The 11,902-nt window shown below is 37.8% G+C and overlaps 1 protein-coding gene across 1 annotated transcript; it reads left to right on the forward strand.

Annotated features, from left to right (window-relative positions):
* The first annotated feature begins 2,080 nt into the window (after positions 1-2,080).
* LOC149771885 (protein CFDP2-like) lies at positions 2,081-2,596 on the forward strand. The gene has a single exon (XM_089948099.1). The coding sequence runs from the start codon at positions 2,081-2,083 to the stop codon at positions 2,594-2,596; it is 516 nt and encodes a 171-aa protein (XP_089804225.1).
* The last annotated feature ends 9,306 nt before the right edge of the window (positions 2,597-11,902 follow it).

The raw sequence follows: 11,902 nt of genomic DNA on the forward strand, positions 1-11,902 counted from the left end.
CCATCACACTCCAACATCCTGTAAAACAGACACATGCAAGTTTGCCTCGTAAAAACAATTATTGTCATAAACTATTATACTCTGTTCGATTTATATTAGTTGTTAAATATTTGGCTGATTGTTTATTAACTTTTTATAATGATTTAGTCTTAACTTTTGGAGACTCCCTGCAGAGTTTTCAAAATACATTCAGTTTGGGATTAATTTTACATTGTAAGCGGTATGTCCATCGTGCTGCTTATTGATTTAAAAGTGGTACTCAGACTATCGAACGTTAATTTTCGAAACCAACTGGATTAAATGTTAGAAGAAATAATGTATTTACAATCGTTTGGGAGCCATGAAGGAGGATGTATTTAAGATATCGTGGGTCTCGATATTTGCTTTCAGAATTTATCGGGCTCATTTTATATTTGTTAATCAGCGTTTCGCCAAAAAGGTATCAATTTATAATTATTGCAAAGATTAACTCGGAGGCAGAAAGAGTGAAGGATGTTCTGAATGACATATCATCATTATAGGCATCAGAAGCGAGTTTTAACCAACTCAAATAACACGACTTTTTCACATCTGAGACCTTGTAGGTCAAAAAATTACAAAATAAAAGCGCAGATATTTTATTGATGGCTTAAATGTTCTTCAATGTTACCTCTCATTTTGAAGGGTTGGGTTTGTGTTTCGTTTTGCTGTCCTTAGCGGCACTTTAATCATTATGGCAATATAGTATAGACTAAAGATGAGCTAAGTGTATTCCAAAGGAAAGGCCAAATCACTGGTTGGAATAGATAGGGGCAAATCATTGACAGTTAGATGAATGAGTGGTATTTACAAGCTCAAATTAGTTGACACTTGGGGTATTTGTCACAAGTGCATTTACGCAGATGTGAGATAAGTAGCTATTTATTTAAAACATCAATTTCCCCACCCGCAAAGACGGGAACATTGTTTTCCATTTAGGAACATACGGAAATAGTAAGATAAATCTAGGAATGCAGTAAATGCAGACATTTTAAGTAATATATGCAACAACATTGCGACAAAAACCGTCAGTAATAGTGAGGGACAATGGAGAATAAATGAAGTACATTCAGCATATGGGGAATTATCCTTGTCGATCTATTCTACGAACATTACATATATAATCAAGTCTATGTTTTACAAAAGCCAGCATCAGTCTTAAAGACGTTACGTATTTCATAAAGCATTCTACTTGATTCAATTACAGTTGGTCTTCCATTCACTATACTGAATGTGTAGACCGCAAGAAAAATAAATATCATTACATCTGGTTTTTGGTTTGTTGTAGAATGTAACAAATTGCATTACTTACAATATGCTGCCTGCTGATTTATGAAAAGATGAAGCTTAACCTCCAGTTGAAATCATCTAGTTAGATACAAATTTAATAACGTACGTCAGATCGTTCCTTCAACCGATCTCCCTCCAATGTCGCCATGCTCTCAAAAAGCCGTTGAAGCAAAGTTGTAAAGGGTCTAGACCTATATGAGGGTTGAATATAAATTTGCGCATACGTCGCTAATGCGATTTGGTAAACAAAATGCAAATGGTTAGATAAACTTATTATGCTCACTTTTAGCAAGATTTGTAAATTATAAGCAGCCATTTAAGGAAAGAATTCTATCTTAAATTTGTCATTATGTTTTGTCTGAGGCAAGTTATTATATATTTGAGGAATAAACATCAACTATTTTCACAGACAGATGCCAAGGTACATCAGATGGGTTAGAATGTACTATATCTTGATCTTAACTGCGGATATCATCATACAGAGAGAAGATATAAATTGACAAAGAATACAGTTGTGACTTGAATGAATGGCACTATATGCAACTAAAATTATATGAGAGTAATGTCATATATAAACATTCCATATCTCGATGATTTGGCAACTTGTTCCTCTCTATGCACCAATAGACGACGCGGAAGAAGAGGACAAAGACACCTTCTACGACGCTCTTCAAGCCGTTTTAGAGGACGTCCCTCGACATGACGTGCTGTTGCTACTTGGCGACTTCAACGCTAGGGTCGGCTGCGACAATAAAGAGAGAGAGAGAGGACCATGGGGCGCCATGGAGTAGATGTGATGACCGACAACGGGGAAAGACTGGTCAACTTTTGTGAAGAGAATAACTTGGTCATAGGAGGGACCATGTTCGAGCACAAGGACATCCACAAGCTCACATGGACGTTACCAGACGGCAGAACTCAGAACCAGGTCGACCACATCATCATCAACGGCCGATGGAAACACTCCCTGCAGGACGTGCTAGTGATGCGGCACTCTGACATCGGCAGTTACCTTAGTCGTCTGGTGGCCAATATGACTTTGAAGCTTGGGAAAGTTAGGCTAGGGGTCTCCAGGAATCAGCGCTTCGATGTGGCCAAGCTGAAAGATCCAACAGTGAAGGAGGAGTTTAGGCTGGCCCTAAGGAATAGGTTTAATATTTTAGAAGATGAGACAGCGCTGACCATCGACACTTTCAATAGAGTAATGAAGGAAGCAGGAGAAGTAGTTTTAGGTTATGGAATAGTAAGAAGACAGAGTGAATATCTGGAGGGACGTGGACTCCTATAGACGAGAGAAGACTGATTAAGAAGAGACTTTTGGACTCCAAGTCACCAAGACTGAAAGAGAGAATTTCGATGGAGTATAGCGGAAAAGACAAGGAGGTGACGAAATCAGCAAGGAGAGACAGGAGAGAATACACAGAGAGACTGGCAAAAGAGGCGGAGGCAGCAGCAGAGCAGAAATACATGAAGACGGTGTACCAGAACACCAAGAAGCTGAAGGGCGACTATGGCCAGCACCACGACCTTCCAGTGAGAGATGAAGATGGAACTCATGTCACAGTGGAGGAGGAGAAGCTGAAGAGATGGAAACAACACTTTGAGACCATACTGAATCGCCCAGACCCACCAGTACTCGCTTACATTCCTGAAGCAGAGGAGGACCTTGACACCAACTGCGACGACATCACTGTTGAGGAGGTCAAGCAGGCCATCCACAAGTTGAAGAATGGGAAGGCACCTGGCGATGATGGAGTATATCCCGAGATGCTGAAGGCAGAAGACACAAAGACACCGCAGCTTCTTTGCCAGAGTTTCCAAAAGATCTGGGAGAGTGAAGAAGCACCGAATGACTGGAAAACAGGAATCATCGTCAAACTTCCCAAGAAAGGAGATTTTGGGAATTGCAACAACTGGCGAGGAATCACCTTACTATCCATCTCCAGTAAGATTTTCAGTCGCATTATTCTCCAACGCATCACAACAGCTGTGGACGACATCCTACGCCAGGAACAGGCAGGCTTTATGAAGGATAAATCCTTCATCGACCACATCTTCGTTCTCAGACAGATCCTTGAGCAGTCCCATGAGTGGAATGGAACCCTTTATGTGGTCTTTGTGAACTTTGAGAAGGCCTTCGACAGCCTGCACCGAGCCTCTCTGTGGACGATCCTACGACACTACGACATCCCCCAGAAACTTGGCAACGTCATCAGGTCCCTGTACGAGAACACTAAGTGTGGAGTCATCCACAACAACCTACTCACTGAACCATTCAAGGTGGAAACCGGAGTGAAGCAAGGATGCATTCTCTCGGCGATCCTCTTCTCACTGGCCATTGACTGGATCATGCGCCGCACTACAGAGGGCAGGAGGCAAGGAATACAGTGGACGCTGACCTCAGTGCTGGATGACATGGATTATACCGACGACATCGGGTTGCTGGCAAGCAGACACCAGGATATCCAACAGAAGACACAACAGTTGGTACAGACAGCAAGCACCACAGGTCTTCGAGTCAACATAGGGAAGACACAAGTCTTGAGGAAGAACACTATAGTGGGTGACCCAATTACCATCAAAGACCAGCCTCTGCAACAAGTAGACGAATTCACGTACCTGGGCAGCAAGGTCACCACGGATGGTAATTGCACAAGGGACGTCACCACATGAATCAGCAAGGCCAACCAGGCTTTCGCAATGCCTATCTGGAGGACAACAAACCTCAGCGCCCACACGAAGATCCGTATCTTCAAGAGCCACGTGCTGAGCGTCCTTTTGTACGGGTCAGAGTGTTGGAAGACCACTGCTAACATAGAATGCAAGCTCGAAGTCTTCCAGACCAAGTACCTGCGACGGATCATGAGAATCATCTGGCCAAACATGATCTCGAACGAGGAAGTCCGACACAGAGCGGGCGCAAGCACCATCGCTGATACCATTGCAACTCGTCGATGGAGATGGCTGGGCCACGTCTGGCTCACTACCAAGGGTGGCACTGAGATGGACTCCACAGGGGAAAATGAACCGTGGCAGACCCAAAGAGACCTGGCGCCGAACCGTGGAGCGAGAACTCAAGCCTCACCCTGCAGATCACCCCTATAACAGCAGCCGGCATACCAAATGGTGCTCCTTTGATGTCGTCTCAAGCACCAGACGGCGCAGAGAGGATTGATGATGACGATGATTCTCTCGAAATGAATAATTTTTAGGTTCAGAAATGTCATCAAACGCAGAACGAATATGGAGAAAAACACTACATTACATGCATACTAATCTTATCTGTTATGACCTTTAATATTATTTGTATTATAACAATGTCATTCTTATTTGCATAGTCAATGCAAAGAATATAAATATCAAAATATGTCTGAAATGTTGTAAATTTCTCCTTTTAGAGAACAGGAATTTTAATCTACTTAAAAATTTGAATCGATTAAAACCAACGGAATCCGTTCAAATGAGAAGAAGCTACTATAGGCTTAGCACTTGTATCAGCATTACCACTCATGGTCTTTAGTGTATTATAAAAGTTTGAATACAAAACTAAATACCTACACAAACTAGTAAATTATCTGCCGCAGCATCAAGTCTTAGGAGACGAGACTATTTCTTGGGTCCAGATATAGGTACATTATTTTCCATGCGGCTATTCGGTGGGTATGTCATTTATTTCATTGCTAGATTTGTGCCCAGTCTAAGACATCGTGAAACTTGGTGGTAAATCCAGGATGGCAGAAATTAAGAAATAGTAGTAATAACTGCAACACCATTACGGCAAAAGCCTAATTCGGCGTATGAGATAAGGGCGACCTATGAGGTTTGTGAAACTGAGGGAGACGTACCTGCATTATTCTTCAAAAGTTTTTATTTTTAAAAAAGAGCAGTTGGTTGTTTTAGGATAGTGTGTGTTTGTGGTGTTGAATAGAATACCTGGTTTGGTGGAAGGTATTAATGTGGTGTGATGAATAATACATTTTCTATATTCGTCTCCTCTTTCTACACTCAAAGGGTTTTGGGGTCGTGTGTGTCTGTGTGTGTGTGTGTAAACGGTGTTAAATGGTATTGGGATATTGTATGGCATGTTTTGCTTGCTTTGATCGCATTCTATAATGCTCTTAGCTAACACATGACTTGTTTCGATTGTGTGTGTGTAAGTGGAGATGGGTTGGGTGTTAAATGCTATAGTGGTGTGATGTATTTAATTTGTCTGGTTTGTGTTATTTCAGCTGCTATTCTTAAGATAACACACGTTATTATTGACAGTGCGTTTGTGAGGTATTGGATGGTTAATCAGATGCGTGATTGTATGTTTGTGAGGTTTCATCTTATCTTATATTCTAAGCTAACTTAAGATGTTTTAAATAGTGTGGGACGTGTTGTCTGGAAACATGGTGTGTGGTTGTTTTGTTTGATTTCATTTCCTTCTCTTATATTTTAAACTAACACAAGTCGTTATGGTAGGTAGGTGTATAAGGGGTGTTTGTTGACATGTGGTGTGTGACAGCATGTTTCCGAAATTTCATCTCTTTCTCTTATATTCCAAGTGAACACAAAATATTTTGGATAGAGTGTTGGGTGGAATATTTGGTGGGAGAGTTTTTCTTGTAAGATTTTATCATTTTCTCTTACAATGAAACCTAAGAGAAGGTAGCATGCATGAGTGTGTGTTTGGAGGGGTGTCTATGTGAATGTTTTAACTGCCCCTATAAAACGGCTTTTACCTCTATCAATTTATTTCACCTACCTACCTTTTTACAGTAGCGCGTATTAAGGTCTAATTGAACACTTACTAATTCACTGTCTGATTGCGGTCAGAAAATTGAAACACTGTTGCCATTTGTAATGTAGTGTCCAGTACCGTGACGTCAGTCATGTTAATTCTCCTTGCTCATATACTCCGTCTGCGTGTCAAATGGCCATTGAACCTATATCCAATATTGACTGTTTTGCATGGTTGTCCCGTAGACCTTAAACCGCCACACCCATCTCCCCAGAGTAACGATTTACATGACGTTTCGGCTAAGTAATCTGCAGTTCATCGATTTGTTACTGTTTCCTTATTCATCCTTGGACAAGTTGGTAAAAATATCTAACCGGGAGAACTTCGAAGACATTCGTAGGTACTGTATTTATAAATACTCATTTGTGACTAACAAAATAGTTGTATCCATGTGAGTATGTGAGTGACCGGGACTGTTGAAGCTCAGTTACCACCTACTGGAGCAATTGGTTCATCGCTATCACGTAATGTCATTTAAGAAAAAGATTACATATCAACCTTTTGTCAGCATTGACATGCAAAACATGGGTGACTATCACGATACGAATGTGGCACGGATATGATGTTGATCGATATGCTGGAGAAATATCGTGATACTGCCTTACATGCGTGTATTTTTAATCATGGACAGTACTTGAACCCACACATTCAACTACATAGTCACATAAACCATTACAACACTGACATTGACTACAAAAATGTTTTAAAATATTGATCTAGAATATTTAAAGATGGTATAGAATACACTGAACATGTATGTTATATATACAACAATTATCCATCAGCACCAGAAAGGTTGTTGGTACCTGCTAACAGTACGCAATTGTTGACAAATACGGACATAAATAGTCTGAAAACACCAAATGTTTACCAGATCTTATAACTCAAAACAAAATTAAGAACATCACGTACGATACCTCCATTCAACGATATATCCATATAAATTCGGATTTCAGAACAAAGGCTACCAGTGAGTTTGAGAAGGACGTGTGCAAGATCATTAACAATTCCTTTTTGAAATCAAAAACATGAAACATCTGTCCAAACGGATTTAAGTAGACTTGTTAGTGATAGTCAACAAGACAAACTTCGCAAGCTCATATATAACAAAGCCTTTGAATATCAGTTGAAAAATCTTTCATGGTAAGATATATGTCGTTCACATTAAAAATAATACTTTACACGGAATTCTTATGTTTACCAACAATATGTTAGTACGAATGCTAGACCTTCTGTCGCCATCAATTCTATACATACTGCCAATCCATATTTAAACCTTGGATTTGTGCAGTGTGGATCACAGCATATTGATGCTTCATTGAAGGTTTCGTGTGCAACTCCTCCTAATCACTTATCTGATTGTTTTTCGAGACGTTCGCAAAGTTATTATTGAAATTAAACGCATATTCACCTTGTTTCTTAAGAACAACAGCAACGATGCAATTTGGCGCACATACGTGTTTGGATGGAAATGTTTTGTTTGAAATATTGACTTTGTGGATATTTGTTATAATCCCTTCACTGACTATAAAAGCTCTTCCCTGAATAAATAATCATCTTCTATATTATTTTTGCAGTCGTGAACCGCTTCGATGCTGGTGTTTCTCGCACGGATCCCATACTACCATACACCAAGTACTTATTTTACTTATTACGGGACAATTTACGCGGCAGATAAGTACCAAACATAGGCATACTGCAGCAAAACAAAGGTTCGTACTTTTTTCAAGTTACAATGCGAGAGAATGTCCACCCCCCCCCCCCGCAAAGGAAATGGTATTTGACCACTGACAAGTTACTGGGGTTTCTAAGGAATCACACGGTCATAAGGAAGCATCTGAAAAGCTTAAGTTAACTATAAAAGTATCATTCTTCATAATGCACGTTCTTATTACAATTCGTGGACTGGCAACACATCTTTGACAGAGGTCTGCAAATCTCCAAACAAGCGTTTCATACGCTATATTCGATTTTTGACTTGTCATTGCAACATTCCCAGTTGTTCAGGCTCTCCGATGTTGACATGTATTTTCATGCACATGTCGGTCACCCTTGTGGTGCGTATTACAAATATCATGATGCAACACTTTCCGACAAGACTATGTTGTTATAAGATGTTGGTGGCCTAAACGATGAACATCAATTCAACTGCATATTATAATAATACTGTCCTATAACAATGATAATTTAAACATTAATACATTCTTAAGCAAACCCAGCTTAATATCGTCAACTAAAACACTAGCTCAGTGTCATTATAAATAAGTTGCACAAGTACAAACAAAGAGTTGATTGCTTTTATTCATTCCAGTAGTTTCATCGGTGTTAGCATCAGCTGCTTCAGCGGATGCAAAAGCTGAGAAGTAATGGGCCATCCGAACGGTATCCAGAATGGCACTGTGAAAGGCGGTTTGGTTAGAAATGTCTTTCGATTTTCAGAAACGATACACCAAATATCATGAGACGATGTTTGATTTTATCCGGTAAAACATACAGAAGATCAGGCTTGCTTTACTCGCGATGTTAAAGATCAGTCAAGTATTGTCGTATTATCTTTATACGAAGTGAACTTCATGCATGGTGGTTGCAAAAGCAGTTGAAGTTGTTTAGTTCAGTGGCGCCATACGTGTAGGATAAACACTGTTTTCTCGACTATTTCAAAACAAACTATTGCAGTACAAACTAGGTTGCTTTTTTAAACAATACACAATGTAAGCCCGACACTACACAACAACAATTGATTTCATTACAGAACGGTTAATATAAATTTATGGACATTTCACAGTCTGATGACACGGAGTTGATATTGGATCTTCGCAATTCTACCACAGAAACGGACTTGTATGAATTTATTAGTCGAGTTTTTGGTGTTGATTTTGATAGTGTTGAAGATCACACTAATAAAAATAAAAGATCATCCCTAGATTGTCAATATACTAAATCAAGCCCAAATGCCACTTGTAGTAAAGAATCTGGCTGAGATCAATGAATATGGTGGAATTAGTGACAGCTATATGTCAGTTTCGCTTATTAAAGAGTTTGTTGTTGATACAAATCATAAGTTGAACTGACCGGCTGGGTTTCGGATCAGCTTGCATCAGTTTAGTTCAACTAGTCAATTAATGTCTGATTGAAAAAGGTTTTACCAAACCCTCATGTGAACTGTCATATAATTGTGTTACGGGCCAAATATAAATTGGTCCTTGTAATGATCAATATGAATCCACCCAGATACGTTCACCAATGAATGTTTCGCACCAACAATAATTCGATTGAGGCAAAAATGATCTAAGTGCTATCCAGCATCAATATGCTTGTTTGAGTAAATTTTATTGGGCAAAGACTATCGTCGAATGTGATAGATATAGGGCGCTAGCAATTTTCTATAAAATATATCAAAAATGTTTCCACAGTAATGTGCTTAATTTGATAGAAGTACGTGTGCACATTGCGCCCGGAAGTAATGAAGGCAGAAATGTTTGACTTTTGTACATTTCTATTACGCGATTGTAATGTATTTGTTACAATGCTATTCATTTGTTTAATTCCTCACAACATATGAACAACTGTGTTTCGGACTTGACCTTGTCCAAAAGCATGTTCCTAGTGTTTATAAGGTTAACTTTTATTTTGTAAAAAATTCATACCTAGATAATATTAATATATAATAATGGGTTTAATATTAGCATCATAATCAATAAAAGCGAATATATGTATTAGGGTTTTGGTCATGGTTGTTGGAGTTCTCCCATAAATATACCTAGTCTATATGATGTTTTCGATAGTCTATAATAAAATGTTAGTAACATATTATTCTAGAATTGATGTTCTATTAAATAACATGTTTCTTAAGGAAATCATATGTGTTCAATAGTATCATAATCAATAAAAGCAAATATATGTATTAGGGTTTTGGTCATGGTTCAGTACTATTCATCGACGGAGACATGAACTTAGAGATATATTGAATTAAAGCACAAAATATTTAGGATTATATTTTTGTGATAGATCAAAACAATATTGGTACATTCGAAACAACATACACATCAACGACTTCAGAGCTGGATTATCTTTTGAACACCACTAGGATTTAGATTTAACTTTTTCTTAAAGACTGAAGATAAATGTGTTTGTACGAGTTTTGAGGATTTATTCACAACATTGCAAGTGCTTTTGAAATTTTCGCATTGTCATTTAAGGAAATACAGTATTTACTGCTTGTTGCAAAGCCTGGTGCTATTCCCGCTTAACTGCTCAATAGTTTAAGACCACATAGTCTTAATATTATTAATATACTAACTATGCTCTATCTTCAGTGTTATCCACGTGCAAAAATCGAAGCAGAACAAAGGATGCGAGAATACAAAACCAGGAAAAAAGCATTGTTCATGAAATAGAGACGCGTCTGTAATGTCGTATATATTATTGCAAGATTACTGATGCAATAAATCCCAGAATTATTGTGATCGTAGGTAATTCAATCAAATTATTGTTGGGGTTATATCAATAATGATTATTGTCTTTAGTAGAGCTACCAAAATTAATTTCAATACAATTACATTCACGAATACAGCACAAGGTAGTCTCAACACAATTATTACACCGTATTCGATGTCAACCGATGATAAAATAATTAGCTCAGAGGAAATCGAGACGATGCTGATCAAAAAGGACAATCACCAAACACTCCGAGCACATATAAGGAACCATCCGGTTTTGTATATAACAGAACGGACGGGTCGATATAAGAATCACCAATTTCTTGCGTCAATCACCCACGGGTTATATAATATATAAGCTAGGTTGGCAGGTAATGTGGTTGGATAGAAACTGTGACGATTTATTAGGACACAAAGAGGCAAGAAAGCCACGATAAACAAGCTTACGCTACCAACTCGGTCGGTCTTTTGACGTGTATGGATTTCAGAAAATAAACAGAATCCGCGAAATTGACTGAATACGAAGTAACTCAATGAATAAATAATCTCACAGAACATTAAAATTTCTAAATTTTCGTTAATTTTATTTTTGTTTTCCATGACTAAACTTTTTATTTAGCTGGTATCAAACGTATGTTCACTTTTGTTTTGTAAGAATAAATTTCTTTAGAATTTTAAACTTTGTGATGTTTAAATATTTTAAAAGGGATCCATTATTCAATTTATGCTATAATATGAGGAGCAAAGTGAACAAAATGTTCATGACATTTACTCAATTACCTTATATACCTCATAATGTGGTTAAGGTTTGACTGCATAAGTTAAAATTATTTCCAAACAATTTGACGTGAGTGCAACATCTTAAGTCGTTAATTACATACTAGTTTTGGATTTCCATTCTACGATGAAAAACTTTCAAACAGATTTATTTCTTTACAACATAGTCGTTTTATCATTCACAAGAAAACTTGTCTGCTTCGCAATGGCATTATGGTATACGTGCTGCGATAATTAGTAGACTAATAAACGCGATATTCTCGAGGATCTATATAACAATACATCTATCCATCCATCCATCCATCCATCGTTCTCTCTATCTCTCTATATATCTATCGATATATCTAACTATCTATGTATATATCTATCTATATATCTACCTACCTATCTATCTATCTATCTATCTATCTATCTATCTATCTATCTATTTGTCTATCTCTCTATCTATCTACCTATCTATATATCTATCTGTCTCTCTGCCTGTCTGTATACATATTTATATATCTTTATATATATATATATATATATATATATATATATATATATATATATATATATATATATATATATATATCGTTTTATCTATACATTCCCC

This window comes from Sinohyriopsis cumingii, unplaced genomic scaffold, assembly GCF_028554795.1.
Source record: "Sinohyriopsis cumingii isolate HCF-2022 unplaced genomic scaffold, ASM2855479v2 utg001603l, whole genome shotgun sequence".
Taxonomy (NCBI): domain Eukaryota; kingdom Metazoa; phylum Mollusca; class Bivalvia; order Unionida; family Unionidae; genus Sinohyriopsis; species Sinohyriopsis cumingii.

Coding starts and splice junctions, on each gene's coding strand:
- LOC149771885 (XM_089948099.1), top strand. CDS start 2,081: ATGGGGCGCCATGGAGTAGATGTGATGACCGACAACGGGGAAAGACTG.